Source organism: Eptatretus burgeri, chromosome 1 (genome assembly GCF_056783735.1).
Source record: "Eptatretus burgeri isolate ZD-2024b chromosome 1, Ebu_testis_v1, whole genome shotgun sequence".
Lineage (NCBI taxonomy): Eukaryota > Metazoa > Chordata > Myxini > Myxiniformes > Myxinidae > Eptatretus > Eptatretus burgeri.
Window position 1 is genome coordinate 30633323 of NC_140961.1, and position 20750 is coordinate 30654072.

Below are 20750 nucleotides of genomic sequence, written 5' to 3' on the forward strand. Positions count from 1 at the left end.
CACAGAATATCTCTGTAGAGTGGGGTGCATCTGATAGACACTAACAAGTGGCGGTCGTTCGTGCCCAAAACGACAAGCAGGCAGATCTTTAACGTGGAAGGAAAAGACATCTGAAGCGTTCAGAATCGAAGTCATCCTTTATTCCAACCGTGACCAAACAAACCACCCATCTCTCTTCTGGTTGCACCCGGTTCCAGAAACCGCCGATCAACCTGAGTTCAAGCATTCCATTCCATTCTATTGGGACCATACTCTGTGCAGAGCGTTGGTGCTGCCTAAGCAGTCTCCTTGGCTATTGGGCACAATCCTGGACGGGTCGCCACTCTGACACAGGATACCAGCAAGCTGGCACTCATTTTTCCGACCTCGGAAGGATTACAGGCAGAGTGAACCCCACCTTTTATTAATTCAACAGCCGAGTGGGATTTGAACTGAGGATCCTGAGATCCTAAGCCCACCACCCTCACCATTAAGCCAACACCAGGCATATAGTTCAAGCATATGTACATTGTAAATATTATATAAACATGAATGGCAAAATGATGCTGCCACAGATCTCAATTACACACAAGTTCTACTCAACCTTTTGTGAAACGATTGAAGAATTCTCCCTAAACAGAAGTGGTAAGCCTGTCTCGGTGATAATTCAGCTGTCTTCCGTAGCTATTATAAATGAGCCGCAAGGGATGAATTAACAACACAGCCTTCCATTCCGATTGGGGAAAGCCAGTCTTTTCCTTTTCCCCACTCCCCTTTAAAGTTGATCTCTTACATTTTCATTCCAAACATCATTCCAATCACAAATTAATACTATACTATACCATATCAATATATATATATATATATATATATATATATATATATATATATATATATATATATATATATATATATATATATATATATATATATAACAAAATGACATGCGAACAAACACTCATGAAGTAAACAAATATAAATGCCATTCCAACATGACAACCAATAGACGAATCTGCAGGCAAGCAAAAGCAGCTATATGTAACACCGACAGACAGTCCATCTCCTGCTTGATGGTCATCTGATCACGGTAATGCGCTTGCAAGCTTTTGATCGTGGCCAACTTGCACAAAAATACCTCATAATAAAAAAAAAAACTACCATGGGAACAATTCATATAATCATGGTCATGATGTGACATGTTGGCATTGTGACTCATCTGGATGAAATGGGTTAAGAAACCAATCAGCATATCAGAATAGCACCTGAATTCCCTATAATCTTGGCAAGTATTTCTGACGAAAACACAGAAACCTCAGTGTGGTTCGTCACAAAAATATGGATTTCCGTAATACACCGAAGGGGTTTCACCGATGAGGACTGCAGTTACATGCATGGATATACATTGATGCTGATATCATTAATGTATTGAATACGTGCGTCATTAAATACTTGCATCTTTAAATAAAGGGTGCATGGAACAAAGTCGTGATTGATCGATAAATTAGCGTTACGTAACGGCACTGGAAATACCCCCTCCCCTGTAACACTCAAAAACACTTGAACATACACCCCAACCCCCTCCCCCCTCCCCACATAACATTTGAATGGCCCCTTTTCCACAGCTGTTCTGTCCATTTTCTTTTCCATTATATGAGCATTAACTCGAATCTCCATGAGGATCGCATCAGCTTTTAATTGCTTCAATACACCCATCACAAACTGGGAATGCAGGCTTCTTTTTGAATATCAGCATTTCTTCAAAATGGGCGCTGCAAATGATGCTTGAAGGAATTGGGCCATGCCACTTTCCTCCGGTCAGTTTACTTTGGCTGTCCAAATTTACCTTACAGTAATCTTTGGTTGTACAGTGTTGCGTCATCCAGCAACTGTGGATCGAGATGGCATTCTCAGTACCTTTTCAGAATGCATGGAGGCTGCATGTAAACAAAAGTCCCGCAGCAAAAGTATCCTCGAGATGACATGGAGGATCACATACGACGCAATAACATCAGCTTTTTAGGCGAGGGGGGCAAGGCCAATGAAGCGTACAAGGACAGAAAAATAATAATAACAATAATAATAATAATAATAATAATAATGATTAAAATTTTTTTAAATCTTCACTTCAAGATATTTATTTAAAGGAAAAAAAACAATCAAGAGTTAAGTGAAGCCACATTTAATTATTAAACCAAACATGAATTTCTGATTCTGCAGACCTTTCCTTTTATTCCATGGATGCTGCTGTGTTAATCTGTTCAGCAGATGCAAAATGTCTTCCCCCACCCCTAAGATTACTGGATATATAATTTCATGGCCATTTCAATTCTGCCTCTCCAGGAATTCAACAAGAGTTTGGACTACATAGCAATATTTCAATTGTTGCAATAAAATAGGATGAGAAACTTCATATTTACATCTCTACTAAATGTCAGTGTGTCTCCTCCATAACTACAAAACCCTGAAACCTAGTGGCTCCAAAAACTTTGCACACATATTCAGGGAACTCCAAGGTAGTGCATGAATGAAAATTGGGTGTTTGGGTTCATTTAAACACGCCTTTTGAAGATAATGTATGGCCATATTTATTATCCTTTATCAGCCTGAGTCAGCCCGCCAGCAGCTTTCTGTGGTCTTAATCCACCATTTTGTTGGGCCTGCTCAACAAAGCCTTCACTTGAAACAGGCCACAACAGCTTCTTATTGATAAAGTGCTCAAATTATTTTTTTCCCTCACTTTCCTCACTCATATCGAATGCCTGTTCATCATACCTACAGATCGCTGGATACATCACAATGCTAATAAACACCAGTGTATGTGGCTTTATTTAATTTCAGCAAATGCGGTAAGCTCTAGAATCTATTAACCTGAATCCAATTTCAAAATATTAACTTCTTAATTGACCTCAGCTGCAGTTCCAACTGCTTAAAAATAAAAATAAAAAAGGGTTAATTTGTCCAATTCGGACATCGTTTGACATTCCAAGCATTTCCGGACGGTGTTTTACATGGCCGCGTTGGCTTGGCAAGCAATTAGTGATCGGTTACAACTTGAAGAGATTATGGAGCTCATCAAATTTCAACTGTAATGCTTAGAAACGTCCAGCGTTATATTCGCACATTATTTGATACTACGGGCGGGGTTTGTCTCTGGAGGGGTCTGGACGGTGTTTATAGTATGACCGGTAGAAAATGTATTTCAGACATTATCTTGCTTCCATTTTCACTGTTATTTTATACAGAATAATTTTGATGAGACAGTATGAATCGTAATTGACACTCCACCACATGTTTGCATTCCCTACGCCACACCTCACGCTTACCTACTCCCAAAACGCCTCAACCCCCATACAACCCTGGACATTTATAAGCATTACAGCTGAAATTCGAGATGCTCAAGAATCTCTTAACCTGAACCGAATTTCAAAATTTAAACTGTGGAATTGAACTTAGCAGCAGTTCCGACTGCTACAAAAAAAAGAGCGGGGGCATTCATTTGTCAGTTTCACACATTGTTTTATACTCCAGACAGTGTTTAATATGTCCCAGCCAGCCATTCCTTATCAACCATTTAAATGGTGCTTACTTGAGTGCTCAATAGTGGTTGGCAGAATCATTTCCAATGTACTCAATTCCAACCATGGAATCGAAAGGATTTGAGGAGTGAACTGGAATTGATGTTGATTCCAAGTAATTTATACTTCATAAAAATTACCCCCGGTTGGGGGTGCCGGTCATCTCTGAAGCTCTGTAGATGGGGATCTCTGATCGGCTTAGAATGGCTTCGATGTCGTCTTGTCTTTTGGTTCAACGTACAGACGAAAGCCCGGGAGTTAAAAAGATAGAAAACCTCTGAAATCAAACTACATTTCTGAGTTATCCAGAGATAGATTTTGAAAATGGTCGATTTGGAACATTTATGATCAATGTGTCTTCAAAACGTCGGGAGAAATTTTTTTGACCGTATCACATCGACGATTTTTCCAACTTTGAAGACACGTGACTAGATAACCAGGACAAATTTAAAAAAACCGGCCCGACCAAATTTAGATATTGTTCCATATTATCGGAATCCGAAGATCACAAACGGTGGAGGAGATAGATTTTGAAAATGGACGATTTCACAACTTTGGAGTGGCCTTGATTTACCTTGACCTTCATTCGGGTCAAAGGTCATACAGTCGTGCATCCCTCATCGACATCTACCCAACATACCAAATATCAAGAAAAATCGGAATAAAAAAATGGGGACGTACGGACATCGAGACTGGTTTTATTAGGTCATCTCTAACGAGATGACCTAAAAAGAAGTTTTTTTTTCATGGGAAAATGTTTTCATCTCTATTGGGTATGCTCTGGTTGCACATGGCCTGGTAATGTATTGACTGAAAAGGAACACACCCCTGGGGCTTCCTTTGCAATATAGCAGCAAAAGCAAATCACTTGCAAACTAAACATGCCCCAAGGGCATGTTCCTTTTAAATGAATAGCAAGGCATTTTGAGTTAGCAGGTAAAGTGTGCCGATTGCTTTGCTGATGGGTGGGTAGGCAATACAGACTGATAAAGTTGGAACATGTCGTTTAAAAGGTCTAGAAGTGCAGTTTGGAACTATTTTGGGAAGGTTAAAGACAGCCTGAAAGTTGGATGCTCACTTTGTTCTACAGACATTTCTCATCACTGTAATACATCCAATGTGCGAAAACATTTGAAAACCAAAGACTAGGGAAAGTACTTATGAGTGGTGGTTGAGAATGCAGATTCAAAGAAACCAAAGTCTGCCACAGCAACAAGTTTGCTTTTGCAATCGACGACTGAAAGCACTTTCGGCCCAGTATACTGCTTTCCCTTCCAAAACGCTACCGTCCCTCCGCTCCCCACCCTTCCTCTGCTCTGCTTCCCTTATTTTTGTCCCCAACCCCTTCCCTTAATATTTCCGTCAGCGAAGCAACAGGTGGTATTTGGTTGTTGTAAATGAGATCGTATACATGCAATTTATTGAATCACCAAAAGCTATCATGGTTCTCGCAGCCATGAACGACAATTTCCAAGAGATTTACAAAAGTTTCAAGGACTTACACGTTTTTCATGGCTTTCCAGTGCTGGAAAATGCTTTTACATTTTTCCAGGAATTTCAAGGACTGTGCAAACACTGCGATCACTTAAAAAGCTACAAGGGGGTTGGACCCTCAATAATGCAGCACCAGTCCAGACTTTTAGGTTGACTCGAATGCGTTTCAGGCAAAATAGAGTTGGGCACCACACTAAATAAATAAAAAGAAAAGAAAAAAAATAAAAATAAAAGTTTTCTCAGGAGAGCCAGAAAACAGCATCTCTCCCGTCCAAAGGCAGAACCTCGTGACTCACTTCTAATTGATTTTGAGAAAACAAAGAAAAACTGCTTTCATATATATTAAAGCCATATCCATTCGAGAAGATTTGATTATTCCTTTACAGATGTGAGAGCGCTGCCATTTCGATGTCATGTGACGAAAGCGTGGCATCAGATTGGTCCATTGAGATACTAGTTTTTTTTGTGGTATTTACCGAATTCTGTAGGAGTTGCTAGGTCCTGCCATGAGCGTACAAGCTTACGTAGGGAACAAATTACAATAACTTGCACACTAACATGAAGCCTATAACCTCGTAACTCCAAAATTTGTATTAGCTCAGTTCTGATCAAAAAATGAGTTACTAGGTTTTGCCTTTGGACGGGAAATCTGTCCAACCTCAAGAATGAAGTTTCAAACTTGTCTCCTCTCATCTAAAACCCAGCGGCACCTTGTTGAGTGTCTCTGGTGTATGCTCCGTTCCCCCACTCTTTCCCTCTCCTCAAAAAGCACCACAGCAAACTCCTCTCATGAGAACAAATTCCTCAATTCTGTTTACTTCCAAATAGTGTCCCCAGCCCCTCCCTCTCTGCACCCACCCTCAGCATCCAACTGCTCCTGGACTCCATCCTTTGTACCTGAGAAGGTGAAGTTTCTGACAACCCTCGACTGATTCTGCAACTCGACCATACGGTATCAGCTAACGTTTCCTAAAAACCTGCTCAACTGCTCTTTTCACTGGATGTCATTTTTCATCTGCTTGGAAGTCAGCCAACATCACATTGCATAAATAAGGTGCATAAAATCAATCCCCATAACTACAGACCTATCAGCTAATTCTAATTATCAGCTAATTCTAATTATCAGCAAGGTCATGGAATCCATCGTCGCAGTCGATACGAAATCCTTCCTTCAAAGGCATCATCTCAGATCACCAACTTGGATGAAGACCAGGTCACTACCTTGGACATGCTGCATCCACTGTCCCAACAATGGATGGAGGCCTTCAATGTCAAACATGAGATCAGGGGCATCTCTGTAGACGTGTCGAGCTTTCGATAGAGTGTAGTGGCGACTATCTTTTTACGTGCATCATTTTATACTTGAACATCCGGTGCAGGCAGAATTAATCCGCCATGTTTGTTCCATACATGCTGACGCTCTGCTCGCAAATGTAGATAGCAGGGTATAGTTTAAAACTAGGAACAACCAATCAACACCGGGGTGCTTTTCTAAACGAGGGCGGGAAATGTATTAAAAGAAGAATCATACAAGAGAGGAGAACCACTTGACGGTAAAGCTTTGACAAGTACCAGTGCTGCTCAGTTTTTAGCTTCCTTTGGTTTTCGTTGCTTTCCCTCGTGACTATCAGCGGTTTCCTTAGTTGTTTCCGGGGGGGGGGGGGGAATTCCTCTCGCCGAGCAGACTAACTTTGCTTCTTCATAAGGCTTGGTATTCCATCTGGATTCAGAGGAGCATTGGCCACGTGCATCTCGGCTGCTTTCGCCATTACTCCCGTCGCTACGTTTCCCGAGCATAATGGAGACTGCCGGTGTTCATCGAACCACCATATGACCACAGGTGAGTGGAAATTCACACACTTAATTTCTACAACAGTTTGGCACCCCGCCTTGCTCTCCAAACTCTCCACCAATGGCATCCTAAAAAAGGCCCAAATAGGTTTCAAACGGGTGATTCTCCTTTAGTAGAGTCAAAATATGATCTGTATCACCTAACCCCCAAAAAATTGCAACAAAACGTATTATTGTTTTAAATGTTTTAATAGGTCATGCTGCGTGTCAGAAAAAAAGTCTTGGGTAATCTGACCCCGGGAAAGGGGTTAATTTGCATATTTTCAAGATGGCCACCATTGAAAATTTCAATGTACTACAAACTTTTTTTTTCTCGGGCAGGGAACCTCTCATTGGAGGATGTTCTTGAATATGAATTGTCTCCATTTCCCCCAGCTCTCTTTGAGGTGAAGCACATATTCAGGAAAGCGGACAAGCCACAGCTTGCGAGAGCAATAGATGAATATGCAAAAGGTTTGTCTACCGAGGACGAGTCGGACGATGTACCCAAGACGGACCACTATGTGTTGGATGGTGGCTCACTGATGCATCGCGTTAAGTGGACGAAAGGGAGCACATACGGATCTATAGCTAACAGCTATGCTGACTTCGTACTCCGCAATTACTGGGAAAGCTACTGTTTTCTTCGACAGTTATTCGGATGAACCATCTATCAAGAACAGCACACACCAGCGTCGTCAAAAGAAACATCATTTCAAAGTCAACTTCACAGAAGACACAGTGTTCATGGGGAAAAAAGTAGAGTTCTTATCGCATGGTTCCAACAAGCAGGAACTGATAAACATCATTAGTCAAAGGCTAAAGGAAAAGGGGTGCACTGTGATAAACTCAACAGGTGATACAGACTACGACATCATGCAAGCAGCAGTATGAGCTTCCCAGCTGCAGTCAACACTGATAGGCGAAGATACGGACTTACTTATTCTTCTGCTTCACCATTTTGCTGAAGGTGGCAACCGGGACTTGTACTTCCGATCTGACAAGACGCAGGACCAAAGCAGAGTGTATCACATAAACAGACTGAAGAGCCTCTTAGGATCCCAGGCATCTACAATGATGCTGTTCGTACATGCCTTTACTGGATGTGATACGACTTCGTGCATATTTGGGGTTGGCAAGAAATCTCTTTCAGAAAGTCATGAAAGGTGATGCTGGTTTGAGGTCATGTACCCAAGCATTTGCTACACCAGGTCAAAGCACAGATGCAATTGTAGAGATTGGGTACAAGGCAATGGTCCAGGTGTTTGGTGGAAAGGGAACAGATACTCTCACTTCGTTGCGCCACAGCATCTTGACAAAGAAAGTGGTATCGGCTGTGTCGTTTGTTACCCCAGAGCGTCTGCCGCCAACTGAAGCGGCCACCAAGCACCATTCACTCCGCACATATTTCCAGATCATGACATGGATGGGAGAAGAGGCAGATTTGGAAGCAACAGACTGGGGGTGGAAAACAGAGGACAATCAGTTCATCCCAGCAATGAATGAAATGAATGCCGCACCAGACTCTTTGCTTAAGGTAGTTCACTGCAACTGTACTACCGGGTGCATTACTCAACGTTGCACATGCAGAACCTACGGTCTACCATGCACATCAGCTTGTGGACAGTGCCAAGTGCAGTAATGTAGCAACCCTTTCAATCAAATGTTGGGGGATGAGAATGAGAATGATGACAATGACAATGCTGAGATGATCTCGGGCGACAATGGGTGTGGCTTATGGTAAGGCTGTGTGGCATACATAGATTTATTTTGGATTGATGACGTCCCATCTATGTAATTACAGGAAAGGGACAGCTTAACTCGTTCAAGGAGTTAAATGATAGCATCACATGTCATTACATATTATAAAACAAGAGATTTTCTATGGCATACTCATTTATCTTTTAACTATGACGTCATATACGTCATAGTTACATCATAGTACGTCATAGGCGGATGGAACTGTTTATTTGATTCAGAAACCCCATGTTCCTCTCTGTTGCCAACACATTGATTGGGTCTAAAAATCAACCATAAAAAAGTTTGTAGTATATTGAAATTTTCATTGGCGGCCAGTTTGAAAATATGCAAATTAACCACTTTACCAGGGTCAGATTATCCGAGACTTTTTTTCTGGAATTCACCAAGACCTGTTAAAGCATTTAAAACAATAAAACGTTTTGTTTCAATTTTTTTGGAGTTCAACCGTATATTGACTCTACTACTTTGCTTTGGAATTGAACTCACCTGTGGTGAGATGCAGGTGCCTGCAATATTAAAAAAAAAATCACTCATTCAACCATTTTGAAGAGAGAAAAGGAGTCATTCTGCTGTTTTGTGTCACTGTGTGTACCACAATGAGCATGGAGAAAAGAAAGAAAACCAGGGAATTGTTTGAGGTCAGACACAAGATTGCAGCCAAGCATGGACAATCTCAAGGCTACAAGTCCATTTCCAGAGATTTTGATATGCCTGTGTCCACAGTACACAATGGTATCAGGAAGTTTAAGGCCCATGGCACTGTAGGCAACCTCCCTGGACATGGCCGTAAGAGAAAACTTGATCGAAGATTGCAGCAAAGGAGTGTTCGCATGATGGAGAAAGCACCTCGATCAACTGCCAAACAAATTCAAGCTGGCCTTCAGACAAGGTCCAACAGTTTCAACTCGCACCATCTGTCAACAACTCAATGAAAGGGGGTTCTCAATGGTAGGTAGGAACCAACTCAATGGTAGGAGACCCAAGAGGACCCCACTGCTGAGAAAGACAAACAAGAAAGCCCGAATGGAGTTTGCCAAAACACACCTGAACAAGCCAAAATCCTTCGAGGAGAATGTCCTGTGGACAGATGAGACCAAATTAGAGCTTTTTGGTAAAGCACATCATGTCTGTTTCAGTAAACAAAATGAAGCCTTCAAAGAAAAGAACACCTTCCCTTCAGTCAAACATGGAGGTTCAGTGATGTTTTGGAGTTGCTGTGCTGCTTCTGGCACTGGGTGCCATGAATGTGTGCATGGCATCATGACATCAGGAGATTAGCAAGGCATTTTAGAGCACAATGTTCAACCCAGTGTCAGAAAGCTGGGTCTCAGTCTAAGATCATGGGTCTTGCAGCAGGACAATGACCCCAAACACATTTCAAAAAGCACCCAGGAATGGTTCAAGACAAAACGCTGGACTGTTCTGAAGTAGCCAGCAATGAGTCCAGATCTAAATCCCATTTAACATCAGTGGGGAGATCCGAAAACAGTAGTTGGGAGAAGGCACCCTTCAAATCTGGGAGAACTGAAGCAGTTTGCACAAGAAGAGTGGGCCAACCTGCCTAGAGAGGTGTAGGAATCTTTCATGGCTAAAGGAAGCACTTGACTGTGGTTATTTTGTCCACAGGCAACCAAGCTCAACAAGCTACCAAATATCAAGTCGAGTGGGTCAATAATTTTGTCAATGCTATTTATTTTTATTTTCTGATTTAAAAGGACATTAAGTTCTGAATCAAAAACAAAGGTTCTGTAATATTAATAGTGAAATGAAGAATTGTGGAGACCAAATACTTTCATCAATTTCAACTTATTTTTCAAGAAAATTGTGAGTTATTTGAAAAAAAGTGCAAGGGTGCAAATATTTTTAGCCATAACTAGAATCACAACAGCTGGTCAAACACCTGGAATAAGTCTTTCAATCGAAATAATAATAACTAGAACTGCCACTTTATAACTGCTGGCAGTGATGACCGGGTACCCAGACGTCCGCCTTTGATACAACGTGAGACTTAAATGATAGTTGCAAAGTTTTGCGTCGATAGGATAAGTGGTTCCAGAGAAAACAATATTTAATATTGTTCTTGAATCCAACATGGGTGCCAAACCATGTGACCTATCAATTAGAAATTAGCAAACTTATATTCACTACTCGTGTGCAATACTTATGTGAAGTTTCCCCTTGATCTGAACAGCTATTCAGGAGAAGATGTTTGAAGGTTTTAGGGTAAATTCAACACGGCCGCCAAACCATGTGACCTATCAAATGGAAATTAACAAACTTGTGAAAGGATGTCTTGGGGAAAGTGTATGTGAATTTTTGCCTCAATCTGTCTGGCCGTTCTGGAAAAGAAGATTTTTAAAATTCATTAATTTTCATTCCAAGATGGCTGACGAACCATATAACCTATGACATCATAAATTTACATCCTGCCTCCAATTCCGTAGTGGAATACGTGTGTGAAGTTTTGTGTTAATCGGATAAGGTGCGTTTTTCAATCCAAGATGGCCGCCAAACCCTGTGACTGGTGACGTCATAATTTTACTATGAATGCAGACATCATGGAGGATGAGAGTTGCAAATTTTCGCTTCGATAGGTTATGAGATTCCACAGAAAACATTATTTAATATTTTTCTTAAATTCAACATGGCTGCCAAACCATGTGATAGATTACATCATAAATTTATATTCTGCTTCCAATCGTGTAGTGGACCATGTTTGTGAAGTTTCATGTTTATCGGACAAGGTGCATTTTTCTATCCAAGACGACCGCCAAAGCATACATCATGCAACGTCGTAATTTTTAGCCGAGTCTCGCGTAGCGAACGCTGGCTCTAAGAGAGCTCAGCGTTGTTCTTGTTCTTCTTCTTCTGGTGAAGATAAAACCTTTAGGACGCAGCACGCGGCTCTTTTATATACAGGATCCGGATCTCCTTCACTACTAAACACATGTACACATCCTAGCATTGAGGGTTCCTTTTGAGAGCGTCTATCATGAACTTTTAAATATATTCGGACATTTGCTTTAAAGTTTCAAAAAGTTCACGTTAGTATTTAAAGATTATTCCATTTAATGTATTGCAATTTCGTAAATACACTATTTTCTCGTAATGCCTCCATGACGGGTCTCGCTATTGGCTCCATCAAGGCACGTGATGAAATATCGGAAGTTGTTGTTGTTATGATAAAAATGCAGATGTTTCGACTTTCTGTAATGAATCGTTCATCCAAAATAAGATCCTTCAAAATAGTCCTTCGGACAACTTATATTCTTCTTCTGGTGAAGACAAAACCTTTCGGACGCGGCTCTTGGACACATTTGTCCTTGTTAACATTTGTGCAGGCATTGGGCAAGATCAGTGGTTTTCAAACTTTTTTTAGTGGCGACCCAATTTCAGAACCTCTCTACATCACGCGTCCCAAAAGATTCAAAACCCAATTCATAATATCCAAGATAAGATTTCATATGACACAAGAACATTTACTGTTTACTTTATTCACCATCGTCATGTTTTCATAGACGAGTAAACGGAAAATAGCCGACAGTATCCAAATACTACAGTTGAATGCTTCAGAAGTTTAGTCCGAATGACATTTAGATATATCAGTGAGAAGGATATAGCCTGTTTTTCAGAAACCAATTTCTCTATTCGTGGAGAAGTAGAGAAGGTCGTAGAATCGTTTTCGGTAAATAAATAAATAATTAAAGGTGGTGTGTGGATCGTGGAATAGTTTACGTATTATTGTACGCGGTAGGCTACGAGGGATTCGCTAGGATCGAAGCGCTGGATAACATGCTTTTCATTCTGACTGATCCACCGACGAAGATTCATTGCCAAGACGTATTGGTTCACATACAATTGTTCCTCTGCCTGGCAAGATTTTTCCTATTGCGTATTTTGCCAACTGGCACTCCTCATAAAAAATGACGGTAAATAGACACCCTATTTTTGAAGGACTACCATTTGAAAAATAATCGGTTTGCTGGTTTGTGCTGTGGAGCCTCGCGTTGCACACGCACGCACACTGATAAACTTCTCTCAATGCTCTTATTTGACCACACCTCCTGAGCCACACAATATTTTTCATAAGCCACGCCCACTTTTCATAAACCACGTCCACTTTCCCGAAGCTCCGCCCACTTTCCTAAGCCCCTCATAAAAAATGACGGTGAATAGACACCCTATTTTTTGAAGGACTACCATTTGAAAAATAAAACCTCAATCAAAAATCGGCTCGAGTAAAATTTTCAAAATATCTCGAAGTGTTTAATTCCGAAGTCTGGCTTCTCTACATTCAAAACTGAAAGACAAGTATTGAAAATACTGTAAGCGGTTTTTCGGCCGCTATACAGATACGGGTGTTTGCTAGGCAACGAAATTCAAACGCGCACATTCCCAAAAAATACTGTACATGTCGGCAAAGTTTCATCGAAATTGGTTCGCTGGTTTGTGCTGTGGAGCCTCGCGTTGCAGACACACACACAGACAGACAGACAGACAGACAGACAGACAGAAAACCCAACAATAAGGGATATATAGCATATATAGCGAATCCAATATTTGTACGCACCAGGGATGCAACGACGGATGGTAGCAAGTCCGTTATCATGAAGGCTAATGACATGGACGTACTAGTCATAGCAATATCTGTACTGCCATCCTTACAGGAACTAGGTCTTGAGAACATGTGGATTGCCTTTGGCCAAGGCACAATGGATTCCAGTCCATGAGGTAGTTTCTGCAATAGGGCCTGAGAAAGCTAGAGGGATCCCATACTTCCATGCGTTCACTGGATGTGACGTCATGTCTGCCTTCCACAGTAAAGGGAAGAAAACTGCATGGCAGACTTGGAACGTCTTTGATGATGTTTCTGAAACATTCACCAATCTCAGCCAGCATCCAACATTGATTTGCGATCTTGACTTTTTTGAAAAAAAATTTTTTTCAAATTTTTGAAAATTTGGATTTTCAAATGGCCAATCAGGCAGATTTGATTACAATCCCCTGGAGAACAAAATGTGCCAAATTTGATGCTTGCATCATCATTTGCACGATTCCTCTCAAAAATTGCTGTTATCTGCCCCACTATTTTCTCCTACCTGTGGAACAAACTTCCACATTGTCTTCAATCTCATTCTTCGCTCCAAGTCTTCAAAACAGCTATTCACCACCATCTCAGATCATCCCCATTCCAAAAACCATGCTCTTCTCTACCCCAATTACCCCCTGCCCCTCCTCCACCCCAAGCCCAACTTCTAAATTTCCAGTTTTTCCTTCCTGATTATTTGCTTCTGTATCTATCTTGTCCACCCAATGCATCCTCCCTACATCCCTTAACTATCCAAATCTTCCTCTATTTTGTCCATCAACACTGCTGTTGACACCACCCTCTGATATACGACATCCCTCATCCTTCAGATAGGCAGGTAGTAGTACCCTCTTCAGATCTTGATAGAATCATGAGCATCATCCCCTTCTCCTCCCCCCCCCACCTCTCTTCAAACTGTTCCCCTTGTTCTGTTGCATCCTGATCAGTTGTGCAATTTAGTTCTTCCACAAGCAATGACTTTGCATACAAAGTAATAAAAGAAAACAGTCGCAACAATACAAATGAACAATCAAAAAATTTTCATGACCATTTAACAAAAAAAATTAAATAAAAACAAATCTAAAAGCCACACCTGTTCCCACGTGAAATTGCCATCTGATGACCTATCTCCCTCCATCGTGAAAGTCTTCCCGGTGCCCGTTTGACCATACCTACAATATGTCACACAAGAACATAAATATCCAAAATGATTATCACAAGACAGAGAAACATGTCAAGATAAAAACATTATCCTGCAACTGTCGCGGAAATCAAAATTAGGGGAAAAGTTAAATTTATTTATTTTTTTAAAGAAAACAACTCCAAACTCACGCAAACACGGTGCAGTTGTAACCCATAATGACTTCATCCAGGATAGGGCAAACAACACTTTTGTAGACCTCAATCTGTTTGGCCAAAGGTCCAAATACCTACACAGCACAGATCATTCAAACTTCACAATGCAGCAAGTGACAAAGCAAGACACCTTTTCAACAAAAACATGCTTTGTATCAGAATCAAAATCACTTCAATAATTTTGCTTACCATATCATAAGTGTAAGTCTTGCGGTTACTTTTCTCTCCCAAGTGAGCACTTGCTTTGACAGAGACTTCTTTTCTGGCTGTGTCGCATTCCACCACCGAGTACGAATTGCTTCGCCGTTCAAAAAGGCTAAGTGGCCTGGCAGTAAATAAAAACTGCATGGTACGACACTCTACATGTACACAAATAAGTGTTAAACAACAGCAGATGTATCCAGATACGAGACTAAACTCAAATGCATCAGTTTCAAAATGCTAGCACAGCAAGTCCTTGCTTAACGCTGCTCCATTATCACATTGCTGATCTATTTGAGAACATGCTCGTTTAAAGTCGCACAACGTTGTTATAATGTCGTGTACAGGAGATAACTAACGCACGTTTGTCTGCATTAAAACGCCTTAAAACCTTGAATTTAGCCAAACTTATGGTTTTCCTGGTGTTTAATAAAGCTACAGTACAAGCGTACCATAAATGCTGGTGATACCCTGCACAAATTTGCTTGAGCGCAAATCAGCATATTCAATTTTTAATTGCCTTGAAAATAAAAAGAAATTATTTAAATCCATCCAACAAGTGAAAAGTTATGAGTTTAAACGGTGGCTGTAAATACGACCACTGGTGCGGACATGGCTGGCAGCCAACCAGAGCGAGTCTACTCTCAACCGATCACCACGCTCGTTGTGGTCTTTCTGCTCTGTGCGCCACAGATGGTAATTGCGTGGAAAACCTTGGGAATTAGGATATGCCAAAAGTGTCAAGAAAAAGCATCAGATTGGAGCTGAAATTGAAAGTATTAAAGCACATGGCTTTGGGTGTTTGTACCACCACTGTTGGGTGTGAATTTAGTTTAAGGGCATCAGATGTAAGGAGAATTGTAAAGGAAAAAAATGAAACCATTTCGTCAGTCCACGACTCCCGTAGGTGCTACAAAATTAATGATATCTAGAAGCAGTCTAATCAAGAAGATGGAGATGCCTTTATCCTCCTGGATTGAGGATACAAATCAGCATGCTCTGCTTGAAAAAACAAAACAAAACAAAAAAGGCAGTAATTATGGCTAAGGCATGATGAAGTAAAAGAGCAGGAATGTGAGGAATCTATAAAGGAGATGTTTACGGCCAGTCGAGGGTGTCGACTGTCGATATACTTCAGCATTTAATATCAATTTGCATAATTGGCGAAGCTGCGAGCGTGGACGAGCAGGCAAGAGCTGAATTTCCGCCTAAGTTGAAGGCCCTTGTGGAAGTTTACTCTTCCCAGCAAGTTTTTAATGTGGATGAAACAGGACTTTTTTTGAAAGTGTGCAGTCCAGCACATTCATGTCCAAGAGTTCTTCTGGACATCTTCCGTGTTGAGGGTTGGAGGTCATAAAAGCAGCCCCCGACAGCTGTTTTTTGAGATATTTTACTGTCAAGAATCAGCTATCTTCAGCTATCCTGCAACAAGGTGGTGCACCAGCACATTATGCTCTCGCCAACTAATTCAGTGGACGATGGATTGGACATGGATCCGAGATAGTGTGGCCTCCTCGAAGTCCGACTTCACGTGTGACAACTCGCTTTGGGGCATTGTGAAAGAGGAAATTTCTCATCTCTGCCTAACAACAGTTGAAGACCTCAAAACAGCTGTCAGGGGCTGCTTTTATGACCTCCAACCCTCAACATCGAAGAAGATTCCCAGAAGAACATGGAGAAAACTTCAAATTTGTGCAGAGAATGGAGGGAAGCACTCAGATAAATTCTAATTTTTGACCTTCAACCCTCAACGTGGAAGATGATGTCCAGAAGAACATGGAGAAAACTTCAAATTTGTGAAGAAAATGGAAGGGTGCATACAGATAAATTCTAACTTTGTGAAGGACTTTGTAGCCACTCTGTACAATGAAACTTTGTTTGCCATACCCAACCATTTTGTCTTCACTTATTCAAACCTTTGCCTATACATTTTTAATGTTCTTTTCCTAGGTTTACAGGTGAGTGTAAATGCTTTGTTCTTCATTAAACATGTGCCAAATACATTCACATTAATTCTTATGGGGAAATAGGATTTGCTTAAAGTTGCGCTTTTCAAAAACACAACTACGTTAAGCAAGGACTAACAGTACTGTACTATAAAAAACTCTTGATCGAAGCTATCATATATATATATATATATATATATATATATATATATATATATATATATATATATATATATATATATATATATATATATATATATATATATATATATATATAGTCATGCGCCACTTAACGACGGGGTTACGTTTTGAGAAACACGTCGTTAAGCGACGTCGTCATTGTGCGAACATCAATTTTTTTTCGTTTTCGAACAACGTACTTGCACAAACCTAGACACCTCGGCTATATGGTGTAGCCTATTGCTCCTTGGATACAAACCTGTACAGCATGTTACTGTACTGAATACTGTCAGTAATTGTAACACATCCAAGACAGCCGGAAGAACACGTGAGATTTACCTTTGTGCTGTTCATGACTGCCATCGGTGTTAGCAGCAGCTTACAATCTCCTCTCGCATCGATTATAGAAAGGTGAATAATTAGCGTTTGGATTTTATAAATACGTAATCATTGCATTGATGTTATAATTTACAAATGAAGAAACGAGCACCTGTCAATTGTGATAATTATTTTCGGAACAGTGCGATTGTTTTAACAATATAAAAAGCTTCACTGAAAACAAATTTGTGTTTTAATGTCGACTAAGAACAACGATTTATTCGCGGAATTCTTCAATTCAAAGGTAATTTACTTGCTAGAAGGTAAACGTGCAAACATTGGTTCAGTTTGAAAGCCGATTTCCTTGAATCCCGATTTAGCACGACCCTGATTTTTTCACGATCACATTTTATGGTCCTCAACGATCGCATTACAACTGGGCCAGTCGTTTATTATCATTATGAGGTATTATGTACTGTACAGTGTACATAATTGTATGTGCTATTTTTATACGAGGCTATATCACTCGGCAATAGGAATTTTTTAGTTACATTTTTTTCTTTTTTCAGAGCTGGCAGATCAGTCGTATATGCGATCCGTCGTTGCCCAGAACGTCGTTAAGTGGCGCATGACTGTATATGTATATATCAGTTTAAAGTACTAATAACAACAAAATAGACCTTTTTTTGAAGAAAATAAAAATTTGTATTTTTACTCCTTACCGACATCTCACGACAACTTGGATATTCTTTCCTTTATCCTCCTTCTTAGCATTTGTAGTCATCTTGCAAAAGATACCTGCATGGAAGACCAAACAAGCTGTTTGACATGAAACTATTTTTCCACCGATCAGGCAAAAGTCAAAAAAAAAAAATGAAAGAAAGAAAGAAAGTTCATCAGATGGTATTCATTACATACGTGCCAAATACAATAGTCTCAAAACATTATCAGCAAGTGCTGCATTCGCAAGTGATTTTAGATGTGCAGCAGGTGATCGACACCCATGGCAAGTTGCACCAAGGAACTTTTGAGGGAATCACAAAGTGTGTGTTGTGGCCACAACCACAGATTGATCTTGACATGGTTATTATAAAACAACTGCATTTATCATTTGAAGTTTGGCAATCAAATGACGACAGCAATTCTTTTAAGACGATTAGACCAAAATACTGAACACTGTTACTTGATTGGAACTCAATCGGTAGGATCTCAATACAGTAATACATACATATACATACATACATACTGTACTGCGACATTAAGTCACCCAAAAGGGATGAACATGGCGTAAACACGTTCGAGTCGAATTTGCAACAAGTCAAAGTGACCTAACACACAATACCATTGGAAAGGGTCTCTGTCTTTCATGTGTTGCAGATTTAAGAGCAGCTCAAAGATCGGCTCAACACAGTTGCACAATGCTCAAGCAATGTTGACCTGACTGCACAAATTTTGATCGACGTTTTCATATCAATAACAACACAAGCTTTTACGCATCTCAAGTCCTTTGGCTGAATACAAAATGTATTCTCATGGAAGAGCGACGTGATGGACTCAGAGCAGGACAACACAAGTACGAGACAGACAGAGACAAACAGAGACAGACAGACAGAGACAAACAGAGACAGACAGAGACAGACAGACAGAGACAAACAGAGACAGACAGAGACAAAGAGAGACAGACAGAGACAAACAGAGACAGACAGACAGAGACAGACAGAGACAGACAGACAGAGACAGACAGACAGAGACAGACAGACAGAGACAGACAGACAGAGACAGACAGAGACAGACAGAGACAGACAGAGACAGACAGAGACAGAGAGACAGACAGAGACAGAGAGACAGACAGACAGAGACAGAGAGACAGAGAGACAGACAGACAGAGACAGAGAGACAGACAGAGACAGAGAGACAGACAGAGACAGAGAGACAGACAGAGACAGAGAGACAGACAGAGACAGAGAGACAGACAGAGACAGAGAGACAGACAGAGACAGAGAGACAGACAGAGACAGAGAGACAGACAGAGACAGAGAGACAGACAGAGACAGAGAGACAGACAGAGACAGAGAGACAGACAGAGACAGAGAGACAGACAGAGACAGAGAGACAGACAGAGACAGAGAGACAGACAGAGACAGAGACACAGAGATAGACAGAGACAGAGAGACAGAGATAGACAGAGACAGAGAGACAGAGATAGACAGAGACAGAGAGACAGAGATAGACAGAGACAGAGAGACAGAGATAGACAGAGACAGAGAGACAGAGATAGACAGAGACAGAGAGACAGAGATAGACAGAGACAGAGAGACAGAGATAGACAGAGACAGAGAGACAAACAGAGACAGAGAGACAAACAGAGACAGAGAGACAAACAGAGACAGAGAGACAAACAGAGACAGAGAGACAAACAGAGACAGACAGACAGAGAGAGACAGAGAGAGACAGACAGAGACAGAGAGACAGACAGAGACAAAGAGAGACAGACAGACAGAGACAGACAGAGACAGACAGAGACAGAGAGACAGACAGAGACAAAGAGAGACAGACAGAGACAAAGAGAGACAGAGACAGACAGACACAGACAGACAGACAGACAGACAGACAAAGACAGACAGAGACAGAGAGACAGACAGACAGACAGAGACAGAGAGACAGACAAACAGAGACAGAGACAGAGAGACAGAATGATGATGATTTAAACAGATCACGGTGTGTATGGAGGACGACGTGACAGTGATTTAATCTCTTGCAATGATCAAGGTTGTCCTGACAATATCATGTCCCTCATGTTGGTACAAAACAATGGAGGTTTACACAGAGGTCGTCTTTTAGCTCCTTCACAGCGCACGTAACACCGGCCAGTTCACTCACAAGTGGAATCTGTAAACTTTCAATCAACAACGTTTTCCACTCAACAAACTCCAAACTATAAATCATTTCAACACTCCACATTGAGCGCCAAGAGGACGTGAGGAGCGAGCGGCAGCGCCACTTCAACAACGGTACCACAGGTGGAGACCAAGGGTGACTGAAAAAAATGTTTTTATCACCAAGAACAAGGCATCGAACCGTATCATACACACAATGGTTGAAGGGAGACGAAGCAAAACGGCGGTTCAAGTAAATCCCCCGGTTCAATGTAAAAATGAGTGTATAACTTACCCAAAACGGTGTTTAAAATCGCCGCGTTTACGCCAAAAAAAAACCAGCATCAAAATCAGGCCGAATGCCGTTGGTTACTTCAAACACAAACCAGCCAATCAGAATCGCGCGATCTTTCACCTGCACTCTTATTCGCTGAAAATGGCACGTGGTAATAATGTCTCTTCCGGAAAGTGGAACGTTGATCTGGAGGAAAAAAAAAAAGGTTAATGTTTTGTAGTTATTAGTCGACGGTGCCTTTTGTACCGTCGTATGAATGGCCAAGCAATGAAACTCCTCGTCGCTCCCGAAGATTCGACAAGACAATATGTTTCACGAGTTGCCGTCGTTGCTTCACGTTTTCAAGAGAAA

At 41.0% G+C, this 20750-nt stretch overlaps 1 protein-coding gene across 4 annotated transcripts in view; it reads right to left on the bottom strand.

Annotated features, from left to right (window-relative positions):
• The window catches only part of KIF11 (kinesin family member 11), a 146950-nt gene extending 126409 nt beyond the window's left edge, over positions 1-20541 (bottom strand). For 2 of the 4 annotated variants that reach the window (XM_085877558.1, XM_085877530.1), the window contains exons 1-5: positions 20400-20532; positions 17951-18026; positions 14773-14908; positions 14560-14657; positions 14321-14399 (exon numbers count right to left, since the gene is read on the bottom strand). In XM_085877558.1, coding sequence (XP_085733684.1) covers positions 14321-14399; positions 14560-14657; positions 14773-14908; positions 17951-18012 — 375 coding nt within the window. In that variant the 5' untranslated portion in view covers positions 18013-18026; positions 20400-20532. Of the gene's footprint in view, positions 1-14320; positions 14400-14559; positions 14658-14772; positions 14909-17950; positions 18027-20108; positions 20132-20399 lie in introns of those variants that run through there. The other 2 variants (XM_085877547.1, XM_085877537.1) reach the window with 2 other exon arrangements.
• Between the last annotated feature and the right edge of the window lie 209 nt (positions 20542-20750).